Here is a 23,488-nt window from a genome sequence, read left to right on the forward strand (position 1 = left end):
TAAGCCTCGATAAGCAACCTACCTGAAGAGTTGACTCAACTGAACAGTGAGCCATACCCACACCTGCCCAACATGTCGTCATGACTAAGATCTGAGGAGTGACGACCTGCAGCGAATGATGGGTCTCCTTGTCATGCACATTCCTATAGATTTGACAGAACTTGTGTAACAATTGCGCCTATAGACTGTCGTACATGAACGCGTGACTGGTATAAACAGAAGCATTGTGTCTGTAGACATGATCGGTCTCTGCGTGCCTATCGTACCTGTAGTTTACACAGGTCCTGCGTACCCTCATGCCTATAGATGTGGCAGGACTTGCGTAATCATCGTGCCCGTAACAAGACAATCTAACTCAAACCTCGTACCTGTAGGCGTGACAGATCTTGAGTAAGCCTGTGGACGTGATGTACGTGATGTTGACATCACTGGACTAAACTGATTAATGCTGACCACGAACTACACACGTACGCACCGTGGACTGCTACCACCGTATATTCAGTGCAAGTTTAAACGTATGCGAAGTATACTGGCACAGAGGTATGTGCGGTGTAACTATTGGTGATTGTAGAGTACAAGCTATGACCATCTGTACAGTATGAAAGCTACGAACGTATGTGTAGTATACTCCGTATGCATCCATGAGCGTATGACCAGTGCGAGCTATGTATATGGTAAGACAGTACGAAGCAAGATACAACAACAGTTATGAGCATATGTTTCTGGATAGCGACCCACGTATGTATGAAAGGACTGCATGCGTGAGTGCAATATGACCACGACAAGCACACGAACAGTGCTCAAGGCCTGAGTGTTTAACCCTGTCTGTACACATTGCATATAACACAATGAGCGTATGAACACTGCGAGCTCTGTGTATGGTAAGACAGTATGAAGCTAGATACGACAACAGTTATGAGCAGGTGTTCTGGATAGCGACCTGCGTATGTATGGAAAGGACAGCACACGTGAGTGCAATATGACCACGACAAGCACACGAACAGTACTCAAGGCCTTAGTGTTTAACACTGTCCTTACACATTGCATATAACACAATGAGTGCATGAACAGTGCGAGCTATGTGTATGGTAAGACAGTATGAAGCTAGATACAACAACAGTTATGAGCATGTTTTCTGGATAGCGACCTGCGTATGTATGGAAAGGACGGCACACGTGAGTGCAAGATGACCACGACAAGCACACGAACAGTGCTCAAGTCCTGGGTGTCTAACACTGTCTGTACACATTGCATATAGCACAACGAGCGGATAAATGTACACAACAGTAACTGTACCAGCTGCCTAAGACACTATGAGTGCATGTACTGTATGCAACATTAACTGTGACTCCTGCATGTGACACTATGAGTGTACGTACTGTAAACAAAACACTAACTGTACCTGCTGTATTTAACACAAGCACTGTGTCCGTAGACATGAACGGTCTCCGCATGTCTATCGTACCTGTAGTTTAGACAGGTCCTGCGTATCCTCGTGCCTGTAGATGTCACAGGTCTTTGCGTAATCATCGTGCCTGTAACAAGACAATCTAACTCAAACCTCGTACCTGTAGACGTGACAGGTCTTTGAATAACGCTGTGGACGTGATGGACGCTCGCATGATGTTGACCTGAATGGACTAAACAGATTAATGCCGACCCCAAACTGCAACGTACGCACCGTGGAATGCTACAAACATATGTTCAGTGCAAGCTAACGTATGCGAACTATACTGGCACCGAGGTATGTTCAGTGTAACTATCAATGATTGTAGAGAACAAGCTATGCGTATCTGTAAGTATGAAGCTACGAACGTATGTATAGTATATTCCGTGTGAATCCATGGGCGTATGAACAGTGCAAGCTATGAGCGTGAGTATGGTAAGACAGTATGAAGCTAGATACAACAATAGTTATGAGCATATGTTCTGGACAGCGACCTGAGAATGTATGGAAAGGACGGCACACGAAAGTGCAATATGACCACGACAAGCACACGAACAGTGCTCAAGGTCTGAGTGTATGACCCTTTGTCTGTACACGTAGCGTGTGACACAACGAGCGTATGAACTATACACAACAGTAACTGTACCTGCTGCATGAGACACTATGGGTGCATGTACTGTATGCAACACTAACTGTGGGTTCTGCATATGACACTAAGTGTTTTTGTTACAGCACGTATACTCCAACTGTACCTGCTGCATATGCCACTGAGCAAGTACTGTATGCCACCTAACTGTGCCTACCGCCTATAACACTATGAGCGTATGCACTGTGTACCTTACCAGTGTGACTGTACCCACTGCATATGACACTGCGCATATGTACTGCGAACTACCCTAACTGTACCTACTGCATGTGATACTATGAGCATATTTACTGTATACCGCGCCTATGACTGTAACCCCTACAAATAACACTATAAGCATGTATGCTGGTGTACAAACTAACTATACCCACTGCAATGACACTATGAGCGCATGGACTGTATACAATACTAACTACCCACTGCAATATAACACTATGAGCGTATGTACTGTATCCGATACTACCATGTACCCACTGCAAGTACGCCACGAGCGTATGTGCTATGCCCAACCCTGTAACCTACTGCATGCTACTATGACCTTGTGAACTGTATACGACACTGTAACTGCACCTTCTGCATATAAGCTACAACGCATGTATGTACTATATATACGCATTTCTTTTTTTTAATATTTTGAGTGACTGTACGGAATGAATGTTATGAACGACTGCATGAAACGCTATGAGTGACTGCACGGTATTAAACACTATGAGTGACTACGCGCACCGTGACCTATAAGCAGTATGGAAACTGCCATGTGTCGCAAAAGCAGTACGCAAATGAGTGTAGGTACTGTGTATGTGTTACGTGTGGAGCGAAGTTATGAGCGTAGGCCGTGTAGCAACGTGCGGCGTGGATGCTACGAGTGACTGCCCGTTATGGATGCTGTGAGTGACTGCACAGTATGGACGCTGTGAGTGACTGCACGATGTGAAAACTATAAGTGACTGCATGGTGTGAAAGCTATGAGTGGCTGTACGGTGTGAAATGCTATAAGTGACTGCACGGTATAAAAACTGCTATGAATGACTGTACGTGTGAAACGCTATAAGTGACTATACGGTGTTAAATGCTATAAGTGACTGCACGGTGTAAAAGCTATGAGTGACTGTGCGGTGTGAAATGCTATGAGTGACTGTACGGTGTAAAAGCTATGAGTGACTGTGCGGTGTGAAACGCTATGAGTGACTGTACGGTGTGCTGTGAGTGACTGCACGGTATGGACGCTGTGAGTAACTGCACGGTACGAGCGAGAAGTGACTGCACAGTGAACAACAAGTGACTGCACGATGTGAAAGCTATGAGTGACTGCACGATGTGAAAGCTATGAGTGACTGCACGATGGGAAAGCTATAAGTGACTGGACGGTGTGAAAGCTATGATTGGCTGTACGGTGTGAAATGCTATAAGTGACTGCACGGTATAAAAACGGCTATGAATGACTGTACGTGTGAAACGCTATAAGTGACTATACGGTGTTAAATGCTATAAGTGACTATACGGTGTTAAATGCTATAAGTGACTGCACTTTGTAAAAGCTATGAGTGACTGTGCGGTGTGAAACGCTATGAGTGACTGTACGGTGTGAATGCTATAAGTGACTGCCCGGTATGAATGCTGAGAGCGTCTGTACGGTATGAATGCTACAGGTGACTGCACGGGATGTGTGCTGGGCAACTGCACGGTATGACTGCTGAATGACTGTACGGTATGAAATACTATGAGCGACCGTACGGTATGGATGTTACAAGTAACTGCATGGCCCGAACGTTGTGAGTGGCTGTGCGGCATGGACGCTACGTGAACGTTTGCCCCCACTGACTCGGTTTGTGGTGGCCCTGAGTCTGGCAGGGAAACCTGGGTCGAGAAAACTGGGGAGGGAAATTGCACGAGAAACTCTGCCCCCTTTGCATACACGCGGTCCGGTGGCTGCGGGGAGCCGAGCCCTTGCATGTGATAGGGCTGCGCCATTCCCCCATCTGTTGGGGCCGGTGTGTTGAACCCGGCCACCCTGGTTATTTACAAACTTTTTTTTTGGCTCCGCCCCTTCGAACGCCACGTGGCCTGGTGGCACCGCCCCAGCAACTGGGGAGGACGCCAATCCAGCCATCCGGAACCGCGGGGAGAGAGGAGGAGGAGAGCCCGGCGCGCGGATCAGGCCGGGCACCGTGAGAACGTTCAAGCCGCCCGGAGCAACGGGTAGCAAGGAGGAGGAGACCCGGCGCAGGAACCAGGTGAGAGACTGGTCGGGCACTGTGACAGCAGTGGGCCCCGCCCCCCCCGCACACCAGGCGGCCCGGCGGCACCTCTGCGATGAGCGGGGAGTAACTGATCACGCCGCCACGCCGCCATCGGCCACGGGTAAAGAGAGAGGCCAGGCTCCCCACCACCGCTCCGGCAGGCCGGCCGCGGCCGAGCACCCCAGCCCCCCCCCCCACCCCATGCATCGCCAGGCCCAGTAGAGATTACCACAGCAACGGGGGGGGGGGGGGGGGTTGGTACTCGAAGGCCGCCACAGAGAGAGCGGAGGAGAGTCTGGGACAGTGGAAACCGGGGACCGGGTGCTCCGAACCTCCGCCCGAGACCCCGTGCAACGGAGTGTGGCGGGGAGGAACGGTCAGACCCCCGGGGGACCTGGAGCGTAGGTGGGAACATAGTAAAAGACTGGAGGCCGGAAAACCGGGTTTACCGTAGGAAGTCTGCACGCTGGACAACCGCCTTCCGCAAACGTCACGTACGCCCCGCCTACATGATGCAGGGACATTTTATACTCCCTCCCCTAACACGGCTCCATCTAGAGGTGTGAGGGGTGTGGGAATTCCCGCCCCCTCGCACAAATTCAGCCTGATAGGCTTCCCACGTGTCACCCCAGTAGTAAGGAGATTACATGAGGAGGAGGTTTGTTACAGTGTGTCAACCCAGTAGTGAGGAGATTTCATGAGGAGGATGTTTGTTACAGTGTGTCACCCCAGTAGTAAGGAGATTACATGAGGAGGGGGGTTGTTACAGTGTGTCACCACAGTAGTAAGGAGATTACATGAGGAGGGGGGTTGTTACAGTGTGTCACCACAGTAGTAACAAGATTACATGAAGAGGAGGTTTGTTACAGTGTGTCACCCCAGTAGTAAGGAGATTACATGAGGAGGAGGTTTGTTACAGTGTGTCACCCCAGTGGTAAGGGGGCCCAAGCCCTGTTGCGTGCGTGAAGCCTACATATATATATATATATATATATATATATATATTTCCCTCTACTACGCATACAATGTTCATGCAATCTGTGAAGGCTTTTTCAAGTCATGTTGGCATTTGTACTGGAGAAAAACATGAAAAAGAAGATATAATGTAACACGCGATCAAAGTATTAGAAACATGAGAAACCCGTCTTTTATGTAGTGACAGCGGTTCTTCTTTAAGAAATATCTTTTCCATTAATGGAAAATAAATGAGCTCTATTGATGCAGCCATCTTTCTTTAAGTTGCATGGAATACATCTTGCTCTGTTTACTGCCGTGTGTGCAGAACAAATTGGATCCAATTTTCCCTAATGCAACAGAAATTCGCTTGATCAATCTGAATATAAAGCGTTTCCATAATTATAAAGTGCAGCGAGTGGTTAGAAGGGACGGAGAAAGACTTTAATGTGTTCCTGGATACAAGAAGCTCGAAAGGAATAATTATTGACTAGATCCCCCTGCCTACGACTAAATTCTCCGCCAACCCCTTTTATCATGAAACTTCTATAATTTAATTTGTGTCTTAATAATTTGCAACATCTACAGCAAAGAGCAACCCTATAATGTAATACATGGAATGCAAATTGAATATATTTTGCAGTGAACTGTTCCAGGTCGCCTTTATTATTACGAAAGTGCATTCGGCCATCAAAGGTTATGCAAAAGAAAATTAAATAACTTAGAGGTTCTGGAATAATTTAGAGGCCACTACTGCCTAACTGATAGCTCCTCATCAAGGGCGTAACTATAGGGACTAGAAGTGTGGTTGCACCTGGGTCTTGGAGCTTAAAGGGGTACTCCAGTGGATTTCAACTGGTGCCAGAAAGTTAAACAGATTTGTAAATTACTTCTATTTAATAATCTTCATCCTTCCAGTACTTATCAGCTGCTGTATGCTCCAGAGGAAGTTCTTTTCTTTTTTAATTTCATTTCTATCTGACCACAGTTCTCTCTGCTGACACTCTTTTTATTTTAAAAATACAAAACTTATCCAATACAACAAAAAAAAACAAGCTTAACCAGCTATAATATAAATCATAAACAAAACCCTGCCTAACCGGCCAGCCCAGCTTTACAAAGCAAAAAGAAAACATACAAAAACACACTGACACAAATACCAAAAACATAACATAAAAACATAAAAACAGCACAACTTGGCTTAAACATAAACATAAAATTAGCACTACCTGGCTGTAACTCAAACCATCCATACTCGGGGGGGGGGGGGGGGGGGGGGGAAGAAAAAATAATAATAAATAAATAAATAAAAATAAACAGCACAACTTGGCTTATCAAAACATAAAATTAGCACTACCCGGCTGTGACTCAAAACCATCCATACTCGGAAAACAAAACAAAAGGGGAAAATAAATAAATTAAAAATTAAAAATATAAATAAATAAACAAAAACACATAACACAACAACTGGTCTGACTGCCATAACTATAATATGAGACAATATAAAACAATGTAGATACAAAACCAAATAGATACAAAATCACATTAATAGAAATAAATAAAATATAGTATATAAACGTAAATACATGCACCCTATTTACAGAAACCTACAAAAAAAAAAAAAAAAAAAAAAGGAAATCCCTACACTAGAACTGTGCCCTCACCCACACCACCCCTCCTGCACATGGGTCAGAGTCCATACTGTTCCTCTACAGTTTACAAAGTTCTGTCCTTCACTGACCCATGTCAGGTCCCCCAAAAACACGAAAACACACCACCACCCACAAATACACCCTCCCCACCTAGCACTCCACCCAACTTATACACAAACTTACACATACTAACTAACAAACACTGAACCACAACCCACTTTAGGCCCCAGTTTGGTCGCCCGTAAGCCCTTCATGCCATATCAGCTTAAAACAAAACAAAAAAGCTAGCGTGCACATGCATTAGCCCACCACCAGGGAGAAGGATGGCAGACTTGATACATCAAAATCATTTTTAACTCTTTTCCTAACTCCCCCTACAATTGTCCCTAATTCCATCCCTCCATTAAAACTAACCCTACTCTCACCCTATCTCTATCCCTATAACACTTCCCCTATCCAAAATAAAGGTACTCTACCCAAAATATCTAGTACCTAGGGCACAGCAAAAGAAAACCCTCTCCACAGGAGAGAAGCCCTACTGGTACCAAGACTGCCATACTCCAAAGACCTGATCTTCCCGAGGTCACCGGTGATATTCCTACAGACCTCCACCTCTGAGAGGATTTTCTGTTGGGTCGACACTAAACACCGTGCGTTCCACGTGTAGTACCTAACCACTAAACTAACTAAGAATAAAATGCCCCGGTCTCGGCCACCCAAGTTCCTAAATGCCCCATAAGCCCACTCCGGGTAGGTAAGGCCGGCATGCTGACTCCAGCCGATGGAAGCACCCACCCGGTTGTAAACCCCTATATTAAAGGGACAATGAAGCAGGAAGTGGTCCATGCTTTCCAGCGTGTCCCCACACTCTTCTCGGGGACATCCCCGGTCATTAGAGTTCCTGCACTTCAGGTTGTCCCTTACATATAGCTTCCCCTGAAAGCAGCGCCAGGCCAAGTCCCAAAACTTCTGGGGGATCCTTTTCATGTTTAAAAGGTACAACCCCACCCTCAGATCCCGACCTGGGCAGTCCCTGAGCGCCAGAGGCTTCTGGAAGTGGGTCAACAGAACCCGTTTGTCAAGGAATTGCCTTGAGTGGGTCCTGATCTCCCACACTCCCAGACCCCACCGACGTATCGCCTTCAGAGTCGGGGTAGCGTAAGCCGGAAGATATCCATGGGGCGTACGGAGGTCCTTCACTTGCCCTCCTGTCTCCCATTCCTGGAAGAAAGGCCGAAACCATTCCCTGCAGGAGAGTACCCACGGAGGAGCCCTCTCTGACCAGAGGTTAGAGATGTTAGCTTTTAAAAAGGTGTTTGTTAAGAACACCACAGGGTTTACTATAGATAAACCCCCTAGTCTCCTCGTTCGGTACGTAACCTCCCTCTTGACTAGGTTCATCCTGTTCCCCCATAACAGTTGGAAAAACAGGCTGTAGATCCTAGTGTGGTAGGCCTCTGGCAAGATACATACACTGCCCAGATAGATAAACAAGGGGAGCAGGTACGATTTGATCAGGTGTACCCTTTCCCTGAGGGTCAAAGACCAACCCTTCCACTGGTCCACCTTCTGAGTGGCATCCTGGAGCTTACCATCCCAGTTTTTGGTGGGATAATCATCCTGGCCGAATGTGATGCCTAAGACTTTTGCTGATTCTTGGGGCCATGGAAGGGTGTCCGGGAGATCAAACGTGGGATCCCCCCCTTCCAGCCAGAGACTCTCACACTTATCCCGGTTGATCTTAGACCCAGATGCCTCCGAATAGCGTTCCACCTCCGACATCACCACATCAAGCCCCTCTCTCGAGGAGACAAAAATAGTGACATCGTCAGCGTACGCCACTACCCTCTGGATGGCCTCCGGCTCCGCCAGACTCATCCCGACTCCCGCCAACGGTCCACGACTCACCCTCCTGAGGAAGGGATCGATCGCAAACACATATAACAGCGGGCTCAAAGGACAACCCTGACGGACTCCGGACCCCACTCCAAAAGAGTGGCCAGACCACCCGTTCACCAGTGGGAAACTCTCTGCCCCTGCATACAAGATCTTAAGCCAATTAACAAAATTACTCGGTAAGCCATATCTCAGGAGGACGGACCAGAGGTACTCGTGGTTCACCCGATCAAATGCTTTGGCCTGATCCAAGGACAGCAAGTACCCCTTCCAGAAACCCGCACTACTCCGCTCCACTGCCTCCCTGACACTGAGGACAGCACTTAAGGTGCTTCGGCCTGGAACAGTGCAGTGCTGGGCCTCCGAAAGGAGCCGGGGTGCAAACTTCACCAGCCGATTAAACAGTATCTTGGCCAGAAGCTTCCTGTCCGTATTGAGAAGAGCTATGGGTCTCCAATTCTCAATACGGCTGGGATCTTTACCCTTTGAGAGAAGAATCAGGGCTGACCTCCTCATTGACTTCAGCAGAGTGCCCGAGGAGAGACACTCATTGAATACCTCAGTCAAGAGGGGAGCTAAAGACTCCTTAAAGGTCCTGTACCACTCAGATGTTAAGCCATCCGGACCTGGCGACTTCTTGGGGGCGAGCCCCTCGATCGCCAGTCTCACTTCCTCTTCCCTGATCTCTTCTGCCAAAACGCCAAGAGAGGGGTCTACCCCTGGCTCAGGAATGGTTTCAGCCAGGAAACCCGACATCACATCCCGATCCAGTTACTTCCTTCCCAAGAGGTGAGAGTAGAAGGATCTGACGATCTCCAAGATCCCTGATCTGGACCGATTCAGAGATCCCGTACTATCAATCAGTCCTGAAATGACTTTACTACTCACTGACATCTTACAGTTTCTGTAAGGGTCGGGCGAGCGGTACCTCCCGTAATCCCTCTCAAAAACCAAAGATGCGTGCCTATCGTACTGACACCTCATCAGCAAGGATTTCACTCTGGAGATATCCTCTCGGCTACCTCCAGTCGAGACGAGAAGCTCGAGTTTCCTCCTCAGACCCTGATACAAGCGATACCTGTTCAGGGACCTGAGGCTCGAGAGCTGGCGGAAGAACCCCACAACCCGCTTCTTGAATATCTCCCACCACTCTGACTTACTACTACATAGGCCCAGTAAAGGTACCTGACTCTGAAGAAAATCCTCAAAGGACTGTCTTATCTCCGCTTCCTCAAGGAGGGACGAATTCAGCTTCCAATAACACGGACACTGCGGAAGAGACGGCTTCCTCCTTTAAAGAAAACCTATCTATCCTAGACCTGCGACTACCTTGATGATAGGTGAAACCCGCGTGGCCCGAGGGGCTCCGGATGTGGGCATCCTCTAGGCGAGCTTCTCTAGCTATGCTCATCAGCGCCACACTATCGCAAGTCAGCGGACTATTGGAGCCTCTCCTATCTTGGGACCTTGTGACATTATTGAAGTCCCCTCCAAAGATCACTTGCCGACTTGTAAAAAGAAAGGGCTTAATCCTCATAAAGAGATCTTTACGGCCCCGCTTAGTTTGCGGGGCGTAGATGTTAATGAGCCGGAGCTCTTGTCCCTTCATGAAGACATCTAAGATCAGGCACCTCCCCATTTCTAATTCAATAACCCGTCGGCATTCAACAGGAGCGGTAAAAAGGACCGCCACCCCACTATACGGCTCAGCCGCAAGAGACCAGTGGGAGGGACCACGCCTCCACTCTCTTCTGGCTTTTACCAGAGAGGCAAGATCTGACAACCTGGTCTCCTGTAAAAAGAAAATGTCTGCTTCAACGCGGCCGAGAAAATCAAAGGCTGCGAATCTAGCCCTATCCGACTTTATACTGGCACAATTAATAAATGCCAGCGTCAATGGGGTGAGTGCCGCCATACAGGGTGATTAAATTAGACGGCCACACCCTTTACTTTTGTTTTCCCTTCTTTTTTGCCCCCTCATCCCCCGAAGATGATGAGAGGGCAGGACCACTCTTGGATCTTTTTTTTGATTCAGATAGATCCATATTATCCCCGTCTCCGTCCGACCCCGGTCTAGCCCTGCCCTCTGAGGAAGGTGCCTCAACAGGACAGGGCCCAGTTCCTCCCAGAGGCTCTTTCTCCCTAGGCACCTCGCCCTCACCCTCCCCAGCCAAGGAGGGGGAGGAGATGGTATCGAGGACGAGGTACCGGTTTGACAGGTCAAACAGAGGGGGGGCAGTCAGGCTTCCGTTTTGAACCTGGCCCGTAGTACAAGGAACAGAGGGCTCTGACCTCTTCTTTCTCCCTTTCCTTTTGCCCTTGTCTTTCTTTTTAGGCTTCTCCCCACTCTCCTCATCCACACTTTCATAGTGGGAGGAATCGGAAGGGTCAGCCATATTGCCTTCCTCTCTGTGAAGCCTCCTGATCTCCCCATCCAGCACATCCTCCTCCAGGGCTTCAGCGGTTACAGGGCCAGCTTCAGGAGCAGGGGCCGGAGCTACCCCCGTCACCTGGGCACTCTCCAGCTCCCTACTCCTTCTACGATTTTCCTCCCGCCTTAGTTTGGCGGGGCCCTTTTTCCTCCTCACGAGCCCTGTTGCACCCCCATCCCTGCCCATACCCTCCCCGGCCGAGGCAACTTCACAGCTCTCCTCAGCCGGAGCGGCCGCTGCACGGGCGAAGGCGCTAGGACAACGGCTAAATGGGTGCCCGAGGACACCACACAGGTGGCACCGGATCTGCCTACAGGATGCGGCCAGATGTCCCACCCCACCACACAAAGCGCAGACCTGTACAGTACAGGCTGCGCTAAAGTGGGTGGGGCTGCCACACCTGTGACAGACCTTAGGCTGCCCCTGGTAGAAGACCTGGATCTTATCACGTCCAAGGAAGGCGGCTGACGGAATGTGGGCAACCGTACTCCCTGAACGCTTGAGTTTGACGGAAAACGTCCAGACCCCGGACCAGATCCCGTGCTCATCCAAGTTTTTCTTGGGCATGTCCGTCACATCCCCATACCGTCCGAGCCAGGTCATGATGTCATAACAAGAAAGTGACTCGTTACGGGTCAAAACGGTCACCTTCTTGACAGCATTCTGACGGGAAATCGCCTTTACGGCGAAATCCCGCCAGCAGGGCTCGTTTTTTGCCACTTCGTAATTCGACCAGAAGAGTTCGAGACCCTCTGTCACGAAACTGACATCAAACTCAGACGAACCATAGGGGTGAATCATGGCAAAGATGTCACTCGCCCTGAATTCCATCTGAAGGAGGAGCTCAACCACTTTAGCACGAGGTGGGCACGCATCCTCGCCCCTCCAAATCAGACGGACCACATTCCTATGGTTATTGTCCTGCCCGGTTGTCGGGAGGGACCAGACCACCTCCCCATTCTGCTCTTGGAAAGCCCCCAAACCGTGCCTCTCTATCCAGAAAGACAGGTCGACCTCACCCCTTCCCTCTACCTGGATCGACCTGTCACCCCTGCGTAGAGCCTCCAGGAGGCGCTGTTGCAAATTGCCCCCAGGGCCGGACGGAGACGGGGATCCCCCTGAACCCCCGGCAGCGACATTAGCATAGCTCCTGGGAGCAGTCACTGCCGGGGGGGCAGCCGGACCAGACCCAGAGCCAGAACCACTTACAACACCATTCACACCACAACTCTCAACCTCTTTATTTCCAGCCATACTATTACCACTCCCATCAACATTCACTCCACTGACACTCCCACATACACTCCTCTCACCCACAACACTACTACACCCATCCATATCACATCCTACATTCTTGTCCTGACTAACAAATTCTGGGCTGGCTGGGACTTGTAGTATGGCTGGCTTTAGTAAAGTCCTTTGTGCTGGCTTAGCCGCTGCTGGGGTCGACGCCGATGGCTTCTCCTTCATGGCTGCTATCACATCCTGATTCTGGGACTGCCCCACCGGGCGCACCCCAACTCCTCCCACAGCGCCAGCACCTGCTTCACCCGACTTCACAGGCTCTGTGGATAATCCCGGCGCCCGGACACTCCCCCCCTCACAGGGGAGTGCCTTGCAGTGCCGATAATGCCCACAGTACTCGGGGAACCGCCCCCCGAGCACCCAGGGGCATAACTCGCGCTGCCCACCATGAGCCCATCCTGCCCCTCCCTACCGGCAGGATGGGTGGGCTTCACATCTATTGCGTCTGCAGCTTTTACTGACGCCATGCTGTATCCCCCATGCTGGCTCCGTTCCACCACAGAAACGGAGTCTGGCAGTTTAGAGGACCCAGCAGCCTGAACCAGCTTTGCAGCTGGCCCAGACTGCTGGAAAGGACGGAACACATAATGCACAGTTTCCTGGGCCTTCTGTTTTTTTGCTTTTCTCTTTACTAATGTGTCATCACCAAATGTAAAATTCTGGAGGTGGGCTGGGGACTCCTGCATCACTATAGCCCTCAGCAATCCCCCAGCCTCACTCTTCACATCCTCACTATCACTTAGCGGTAGTGCCACCTGAGCCGGCTCTATGTAGCTGTCCTGAGTCTTAGTGGTCTGGGTGTCACAGGGAGTAGGGTCAGGCAATGCATCATCCTCCACAACCTGTACACTTTCCTCCAACTTCTTCTCCTCCACCTCCTCCTCCTTTACACCAACACCACCATCCTCTCTTTCTTCACCGCCACTACTCTCCCCATCATCCACCTCCACCTTACCTGGGGATTTCATGGCGGCAAACCGATCCTGGTTCTCCATCTTCTCCCTGAAGAGACCGCTCCCCTCCAGGATCTCTGCTCTTCTCTCCTCCATCTTTGCAATGTCTTTCTTCAGGGCTGCAATCCTCTTTTTCAGTTCCAGCTTATTCCTTTTGGACCCAGAGCATGCCAGATTCTGGGCTCCACGCAGGTCCTCTCTCATCAACCTAAGCTCCCTACCGCAGCGGTCGTATTCCGCAAACCGTGCGGTCATGCTGGAGCAGTAGGTCTCGCTGGACTCTTCGGGCCCTCTCTCAGCCCACAACTCAATACTTTGCCTCCTCGCCTTCCTTCCACTGGATCTCTGGCTGGAACCCATTGCCGGAGGAGCCGAGCCTGCATTGCTGCAGACTCTGCCAGATCTTCTTCCTCCGGCCGGAAAAATGGCTGACGCTGTTTTCTCTCCACCCCCCGCCAGCCTGGAAGAACGGGGAGTGGAGGCCAGGGGCTCCATGCAGGGAAACTCTCCCAAGGAGCCTGCCACACCCCTGGGAAAGGTTGGTGAATCACCTGCTCTGCCTCTGGAACTCTGGAGGAACACAAAAAGGGACACACCCAAAGCTGCTTCACACACAACTGCTCCTGGCTACTGTGTTCCACAGGAAGCGCTCTCTGCTGACACCTCTGTCCGTGTCAGGAACTGTCCAGAGCAGGAGAGGTTTTCTATGGGGATTTGCTTCTACTCTGGACAGTTCCTAAAATTGATAGAGGTGTCAGCAGAGAGCACTGTGGTCAGACAGAAAGGAAATTCAAAAAGAAAAGGACTTCCTGTGGAGCATATAGCAGCTGATAAGTACTGGAAGGATTAATATTTTAAATAGAAGTCATTCACAAATCTGTTTAACTTTCTGGCACCAGTTGATTTAAAAAAACATTTTTTCCTCCGGAGTACCCCTTTAAAGCGGCCCATTAGGTCTCTTTTCTACAGGAGGAGGTTATGCAGAAAATTGTTCCAGACTCGCTTTTCTTTCTCGTGATCCAAAAACTTGAAGGTTCTGGCATGATTTAGAAGCAAATATTGCCTAACTGATAGCTCCTCATCAGGGACATAACTATGGGGAACTATTGGGGATGCTGAGGGTACGGTTGCACCTAGGTCCTGGAGCCTGAAGGAGCCCATTAGATCTCGTTCCTATAGGAAGACATTATGCAAATAAAACGCTCCAGACGTTCACTTCTCTATCTCATTATCCAAAAACTTGGAGGTTCTGGCATGATCTAGAGACAACTATTGCCTAACTGACAGCTCCTCATCAGGCACGTAAGTATAGACCATGCAGAGGGCGCGGTGGCACCCAGGTCCTGGAGCTTGAAGCAGCCCATGAAGTCTCTTTCCTATAGGAGGAGGTTATGCCAAAGAAAATTCTCTATCCCATGATCCAAAAACTTGAAGGTTGTGACATGATCTAAGAAACTATTGCCTAACAGATAATTGCTCATCAGGGGCGTAACTATAGAGGGTGTAGAGGGTACAGTTGCACCCAGGTCCTGGAGCCTGAAGGATCCCATTAGGTCTTTTTCCTATAGGAGGAGGTTACGCAAATAAAATGTTCCAGGCTCGCTACTCTATCTCATGAGCCAAAAAACATGAAGGTTTTGGCATGATCTAGATGCATTACTGCCTAACTGATAGCTCCTCATTAGGGGTGTAACTATAGGGGATGCAGAGGGTGTAGTTGCACCTAGGTCTTGGAGCCTGAATAGATCTTCCTATAGGAGGAGGTTATGCAAAAAAAAAAAAAAAAAAAAAATGTTCAAGGTTCGCTTCTCTATCCATGATCCAAAAAACTTGGATGTTCTGGCATGATCTAGAGACAACTAATGCCTAACTGATAACTACTCATCAAGGGCGTGACTTTAGCGAACTATAGGGGGTGCAGAGGGTGTGGTTGCACCTAGGTCCGGGAGCCTGAAGCAGTACATTAGGTCACTTTCCATTAGGAGAAGGTTATGCAAAAAAAAAAAAACGGAACAACAGCAGCTTTACTGAGTCAGACAGGTATAATAGTCTATACAGTTTGGCTAGGCCCACGGAAGTGACCAGTGACTTCAGAGACCTTAGGGCTTGCTGGGACTTATAATGGACTTGGACAATTTGCAGGCAGGCCACACTGACTTGAGACAGGATGACTTGGACTGACTTGACTATGACAGACTATGACTGACTTAACCCCTTCTGTAGCTTACCAGGCTTTGACTTGACCTGTAGGGCTTGAGAATCTGTGGCTGCTTGACTGACTTTAGGCCTCCTCTGGTCTCCAGACACATACCTAGGACCTGACCTCACTGCAACTCAGCATACAAGAGAGAGAACAGAGGCTCCACCAAGGGCTTATATGGGGGAGACTCTGAGGGGTCCCATAGGTCATCCTTAGGTCACATGGTCACTGATACCTCACTGGGTTAAAATCACATGACAACAGGTTAATCACATGTCCACTATTCTTAAAGGCATAATAACACTTTTATATACAATACACAGCATAAAGATAACTGTACAAGGGGAACAGGTGCAAGGAGGCCCAGGGGACACTATAGGGAGGCTGCCTGATAGGACAGCAAGGGTTCAGGGGTGCAACTCCTGTACTGGGCTACCACATATTGCCTAACTGAAAGCTTCTCTTCAGGGGTGTAACTTTATGGGGTGCAGAGGGTGCAGTTGCATCTAGGTCCTGGAGCTTGAAAGAGTCCATTATGTCTCTTTCCTATAGCAGGAGGTCAGTGTTTTAAATAAAGCATTATAGTTAGTAGCCCTGATACAGATTTCATATTGTGGCCCTGCATCTTCAAGTTACGCCTTTGCTCCTCATCCCTTTATGAACCATCTAAAGCTGACAATAAGACATTGTGCCTTTGATCTGGCCGGTGCTTCATTACATTTTTCCATTGTGGTTCTTTTTAATATTGGGTTGTGCACTGATACAACTACAGGAAATATTTGCTCTACATTCCTATAGAAGGAAACATAACTTCAGAGGCTGTAACCTATTGGATTGCATGTATGGGACCTTAGGCACCATCGAGATCTCATGTAATACCAATTACCATTTTATTTCTCTAGAGCAGAGGACAATCCTATTAATAGTAAGATGTTTTGCTATTGAGACCACCAGCTACCAATTGTAAGTTGCTGGGGAACTTGACCACCACAGTAGAAATTAAAGGATAAGTCTCATGCTTAAAAACGTATCCCCTATCCAAAGGATTAAGGATAAGTTTTAGATCTCGAGGGGGGGATCCGAGCGCTGGGGTCCCCCACGATCTTCTGTATGGAGCCCCTGTGCGCTAGCACAGGAGCACGTCACGACCCCCACCCGCCATGCTCCCTCCACATAGTTCTATGGGAGAACCATTCGGCAATCTTCATCACTCCCATAGAACTATATGGAGGGGGCGTGGCGGCCTCCGCTTCGGGCAGGGGTGTTGACGCGCTCCTGTGCTAGCGTACAGGGGCTCCAAACTGAAGTTTGCGGGGGGCCTCAGTGGTCGGACCCCCGTGATCTAGTACTTATCCCCTATCCTTCGGATAGGGGATACGTTTTTGAGCATGAGACTTGTCCTTTAAGGCATTACGTAGCTCCCAGTGGAATCCATGGGTCATTGGTAGAATTGGTGGAATGCCCATTTTTGCCAGGCCCTCCAAGATCAGAAATGAATGTCTTCAAATGGGTCTTCTAAACCAGGGGAGCCCAACCCAGTCCTCAAGCCCCACCATTTTTCTTTTTAATTGTACCTGTTCTATTCTAATGGAGTAACTAAAAAAACTGGGAATGTTGGTGGGCCTTGAGGACTGGGTTGGGGGACGCTTTTCTAAACCATACAACTTCTTTGATATCATCTTTGTGTATTGCTGAACCAAACTCTTACACTCCTTTCCCTTTCTGTCTCTTTGCAGGTTGGTGAGTTCAGGGCGCATGCTGCCGAGTGGACGGCAAATGTCACAGCAGAGTTCAAGGAGACCCGGAGACGTCTGAGTGTGGAGATCTACGACAAGTTCCAACGGGCTACCTCTATTAAGCGAAAGCTGTCTGCAGAACTCAATATGAGTCCAAGTCAGGAAATGACTCCTTGCAAGAGAACCTTATCTGTCAACCACCTGACCAGTGAGAAGGAGGGGCTATCCTCCATGACCAGAAGCGACAGCATGTATCTGAATGGTTTGACTCCGCACTGTGCTGAAGATGAGATCGCCGTCATTGAAAACTTCAAGTAGCTCCACCTACCGACTCCACTATCGCCTAAACACTACATTTGCCATAATAAGACTACCAGCATTTTGAAAGTCTGCATGAGCTCGGAAACTTACGTACAAAGACTCCCAACCAGTAATGTTACAACTATCCAATGTGTAGTTCGGAAAGATTCCTAAATTCCACAACGTCTGATGCCTTTCGGTGCCCAGACTGTTTTCATTTTTTTTCTAACGTGCCATAATACATGCAATGTTATTAGAATATAATCTTGATAATTTTGGTAAAAAAACAAAACACCAAAAACCAACAAATTGGGATCTGACTGGCAAATGGAACGGATGGTCCGTGGACTATGTTTTTGTAACTGGAGAAGTCATTACGAGATACTGTACAGCCTTCAACCTAAGAAACTTATTATCAGTGCCTTATTCCGCCTAGACACACAACCTCCATAGCTGTTATTTTTTTATTTTAGGCCTGAGGAATGTATTTTATTGGCTGATCAATTTTGCTTGAAGCAAGCATGCAATGGTGCCTCAATGCGCTTGTCAGGAAGGGATGGTGATGTCTGAAACTTTTCAAAGTGGAATGTTAAAGACCTGAAAACAAATTTTTTTACATTTTTTTCTTAATTTTTTTGTTGTTGTTGGGGGTTGCGGGGGGGCGATATTGATACATGCAATGCTATTGATACCTACATTGCTAAAATAATTGTCAAACTTAGCCTTGGGTGGTCTCTTCATTTATGCCATGACCTAGATTTCAAGTGGTAGTCAAGGGTGTACATGTCAAAGAGAAGGCATCTGGAAAGATGGTGGAAACCAACCGTGCCCAAGAGAGCCCATTAACTTATAATGGGATACGCGCATGTCCCGTTGAGGTGTCCATCTAGTCCAGAATCTGGAGTGGAGGCTCCGAGCAGACATTAACCCAATAGTCTTTCCTCGTAGGTGTTATCCTTTGGTAGCCCCTCCTCTTCACGGGTATAAGAGTTTTAATAGACAAGGCCTGGATATCACATTGTCTTTCTTTCCTACAAAGAATGTGAAGGGCCCCAGTTTTTTTTTTTTTTAATCAGGTCACCTTTATTTATATAAGACCCTAGTAGTAAAAGAACATTTTAACAAAGAAGCTATTTTTTTTTTTTAAATAAAAATCACATATACTGTATATATATTTATTTATGCTCACAGTAGAGGTGGACATTTCTGTTTTGGTCGCACCAGCATTGTTAAAGGGGTTATTCAGGAAAAAACTTTTTCTTTATATATATATATATAATCAACTGGCTCCAGAAAGTTAAACAGATTTGTAAATTACTTCTATAAAAAAATCTTAATCCTTTCAGTACTTATGAGCTGCTGATTTTGAGTTGTTCTTTTCTGTCTAAGTGCTCTCTGATGACACCTGTCTCGGGAACTGTCCAGAGTAGAAACAAATCCCCATAGCAAACCTCTTCTACTCTGTGCAGTTCCCGAGACAAGCAGAGATGTCAGCAGAGAGCACTGTTGCCAGACAGAAAAGAACAACTCAACTTCAGCAGCTGATAGTTATTGGATGGCTTAAGATCTTTTAATAGAAGTAATATGCAAATCTGTTTAACTTTCTGGAGCCAGTTGATATAAAAAAAAAATTTAAACTATGTTTTTTCCTGGAATACCCCTTTAACCCCTTATGACTGTAGTTTGGCCCACAAAAATGGCTGCCTACACTGGTTGGCAACCATGTGATGTAATTTAAGGGTCGAGCTTTGACTGAAAGGTCTTAATCAATAATAATAATTAAAAAATGAATTTATTTTTAATAAACCAAAAAGTCATCAACATGACCCATGATGACTATTAAAAGGGGTTACCCAGGATAAAAAAAACATAGATGCTTCCTTTCTTTTTGGAACACTGATGACATCATGAACACAGTGCTCTCTGCTGACATCTCTGTCCATTTTAGCAACCATGCATAGCAGATGCATAGCAGATGTATGCTAAGGGCAGCATGGTGGCTCAGTGGTTAGCACTGCTGCCTTGCAGTGCTGCGGACTTGGGTCAAATCCCACTAAGGACAACAATAAATAAAGCATTATTATAATAACATCAGCAGAGAGAACTGTGGTCGTGATGTCATCAGAGAGCATTCCAAAAATAAAAGAATTTCCTCTGTAGTATTCAGCAGCTAATAAGTAAAGGGAGGATTAATATTGTTTAATAGAAGTAATTTACAAATATGTTTAACTTTCTGCCACCAGTTGATTTAAAAGAAAAAAGGTTTTCACCGGAGTACCCCTTTAATACACTTCAATAAAACTGAGCTGCAATACCACAACCTCCACTGGGGACAAGGGTGGTGCTATTTTTGGAAGAAAGCAGCTATTTTTTTTTTCTTTTTCTGTTTTTATCCTGGATAAACATTTAAAATGTATAAGGAATACATAGACAAGTTTTAATTTAGGAACATAAATTCTATCAAATATTTTTGCATATATATACAGTGGTCCCTCAACATACGATGGTAATCCGTTCCAAATGGACCATCGTTTGTTGAAACCATCGTATGTTGAGGGATCCGTCCAATGTAAAGTATAGGACAGTGGTCTACAACCTGTGGACCTCCAGATGTTGCAAAACTACAACACCCAGCATGCCCGGACAGCCAACGGCTGTCCGGGCATGCTGGGAGTTGTAGTTTTGCAACATCTGGAGGTCCGCAGGTTGAAGACCACTGGTATAGGAAGTTGTACTCACCTGTCCCCGCCGCTCCGGACCGTCACCACTCATCACTGCTGCCCTAGATGTCGCCCTCCATCACTGTTGCCGCGTCCCCGACGCTCCAGCAAGGCCTCTGCTTCCCCGTCATCCTCGCTCTCAGTCGCCGCCGTCACATCGCTACGCACGCCGCTCCTATTGGATGACGGAACGGCGTACGCAGCGACGTGATGACGACGATGGAGAGCGCCGACGATGCAGGGGAGCCCGATGAGGACGCGCCGGAGCCCCGAGGACAGGTAAGTGATCGTCAGTGGACCACACGGGGCACCGTAAACGGCTATCCGGTGGCAGCTGAAGCAGTCTGCGCTGCCGGATAGCCGTTTATGCGATGGCCCCGACATACAAAACCATCGTATACTGATGCTGTCTTCAACATGCGATGGCCTCTGAGAGTTCTTCGTATGTTGAAATGATCGTATGTCGGGTCATTGTATCGGGGGGTCACTGTATTGTATATTATCAGGGAAATTGGCATTGATATAAAAGTCACTACAGACTGAAAATTTTTGTAAATTAAAATATTATCCATTGTTTTCTATTTTTTTTTAAAGTCCCTAATACTTCAAAATAAAAAAAACAAGCGTTACTTACCTCTCCGATCCTCGCTGATCACCCATTCAGGCTCCCGTCAACACCCTGGTTCTCCTATAGGAGCAGTCACCAAGTGATCACTGCCTCAGCGGTCACAGGCCGTACTCCGGGTATCGTGGCTCTCATCACTGAGTGGTGATGCTTTGAAGTACGACCTATAACCAAGGCTGCTTATTGGCTGTGACGATCATACGAGGACCAATCCAAAACAGTATCGATTGGAGCCATTGAGACCTTGTGCTAGACATAATATTACTTTTGCCCAAAATGCCCTCCTTTTTAAATTACCCTCTTTGAATTACCCATTTCTAAAGGCTCTATTAGAATATAAATATATATATATACACGTAATTGGTAGGTGTATGGTGGGAAGGGGGGCTATTAGGGATCTTACTGTATTAACCAAAGTGAAAAGCAGCTGTAGAAAATGTCTCCTTGGAGAAGGTCCACCTAGGCCCAAAAAGCTGACAAGGTCCAAAAGGTCCCAAAACCCCATATAAGACCTGTCAAATAATTGATGTGTGATAGGTGGGAGACTTTATTATAAATTTTGGGGAAGATTTATCAAAACCTGTCCAGAGGAAAAGTTGTTGAGTTGCCCATAGCAACCAATCAGATCGCTTCTTTCATTTTTGAAAAGGACTTTGGAAAATGAAAGCAGCGATCTGATTGGTTGCTATGGGCAACTCAGCAACTTTTCCTCTGGACAGGTTTTCCTTCGTATGTTACACACCTACCCCATTGGTTTTAATAAGAGGATACCTGCTGATGATTAAGGGTCCATACAGTAACCCCCCCCCCCCTCTATGTTATTGTGTGCTTAATGAAGACTTGTTTATGCAAGACGGCCTCGAAATTCGACTGCCCCTTTAATTAGCTTTGGCTTTCCAGATGGATAATCCAGCTAAATTCCTTCAGATTTCACCCATTGGAAATAATGGTGTGTTCAGGTGGCAGGGTATCAAGAACTCTAGAAGTTCCAACCGAATTGAAAATGGTCTACATATGGCCCTTCATAAGAACATAAGTCCTGTAAGACTCCTCCCTTAAAGGGGTACTCCGCCCCTAGACATCTTATCCCCTATCCAAAGGGTCTCCCTGCTGCACCCAGTGTTCATTTAGAGCATCAGGTTTAGAGCAAGGGGCCATGAAGGCCATCACACCCCCTCCCATAGGCATGCATTGAGGGGGTGTGACTATGATGGCACGAGCCTCCGCCAGTCATCCAGCATGGAGCGAAGTTCGTTCCTGCTCCGGATGTCTGGGGTGCCGCAGCCGAGATCGCAGGGGTCCCGCTGCTAGGGGATAAGATGTCTAAGGGCGGAGTACACCTATAAGTCAGCTATACATATGTCTAGTACATAGATCCTCAACCCAGTCCTTAAAGGGGTACTCCGGCGCTTAGACATCTTATCCTCTATCCAAAGGAAAGGAGATAAGATGCCTGATCGCGGGGGTCCCGCCGCTGACGTCACATGGGGGCGGAGGCGTGACGTCACACGCCGCCGGCCCTAGGGTAGCCGGTAATCAGACCCGGAGCGAACATGCTCCGGGGACTGATTATAAACAGGGTGCGGCGTGCAAGATCACGGGGGTCCCCAGCGGCGGGACCCCCGCGTTCAGGCATCTTATCCCCTATCCTTTGGATAGGGGATAAGATGTCTGAGTGCCGGAGTACCCCTTTAAGGCCACAAACAGTCCAGGATTTCAATTGTTCACTGTTCTATTCCAATGGAATAACTGAAAAAACTGGAATGTCAGTGGCCTTTAAGGACAGGGACCACTGATCTAGTTCATCTCCAGATGTTCCGGATGCAACAAGTTGGATCAATGTCCTATGGGTCCATAGGGTGAAATGAGGAACAGCACTAGAGCCATGGAGCAACCGGCATAGTTGCTCTCCAGCGTGGTTGTAGCGGATTGAAAAAAAGCCGCATGTGAACCTGACCAAACCAAGTCATTCTCAATATGAGACCCCAAACATTCCGTTTTTGACCTAGTTTTAGTGTAACATTGCTAAAAATGAGATGATATCTGTGTAATATACAGTGAATTTGTCCTTTAAACTGTGGACCTCCAGATGTTGTAGAACTACAGCTACCAGCATGTGGTGTTGTTTCAGCAGCTCCCCAGCTCTCCCCTCTCCTGACAGGAAGTTGTGTAGTTCTTTCATTGTCAGTGTGGTGTTGTCCAAGCAGCTCCTCTCTCTCTCTAGAAGCTATGGGGATTTGCATCTACTCCGGACAGTTCCCGAAACAGGTGTCATCAGAGCACGTAGACAGAAAAGAACAACTCAATTTCAGCAGCTCATAAATACTGAAAGGATTAAGATTTTTTAATAGAAGTAATTCAAAAATCTGTTTAACTTTCTGG

General features: G+C 47.6%; 1 protein-coding gene across 7 annotated transcripts in view; it reads left to right on the plus strand.

Annotated features, from left to right (window-relative positions):
* Positions 1–18,900, plus strand: part of KCNK2 (potassium two pore domain channel subfamily K member 2) — a 209,851-nt gene extending 190,951 nt beyond the window's left edge. For 4 of the 7 annotated variants that reach the window (XM_056568323.1, XM_056568321.1, XM_056568320.1 and 1 more), the window contains one exon: positions 17,462–18,900. In XM_056568323.1, coding sequence (XP_056424298.1) covers positions 17,462–17,779 — 318 coding nt within the window. In that variant the 3' untranslated portion in view covers positions 17,780–18,900. The remainder of the gene's footprint in view (positions 1–17,461) is intronic. The other 3 variants (XM_056568325.1, XM_056568327.1, XM_056568326.1) reach the window with 1 other exon arrangement.
* Positions 18,901–23,488: the final 4,588 nt, after the last annotated feature.

Source organism: Hyla sarda, chromosome 3 (assembly GCF_029499605.1).
Source record: "Hyla sarda isolate aHylSar1 chromosome 3, aHylSar1.hap1, whole genome shotgun sequence".
In the NCBI taxonomy this organism is placed as follows: domain Eukaryota; kingdom Metazoa; phylum Chordata; class Amphibia; order Anura; family Hylidae; genus Hyla; species Hyla sarda.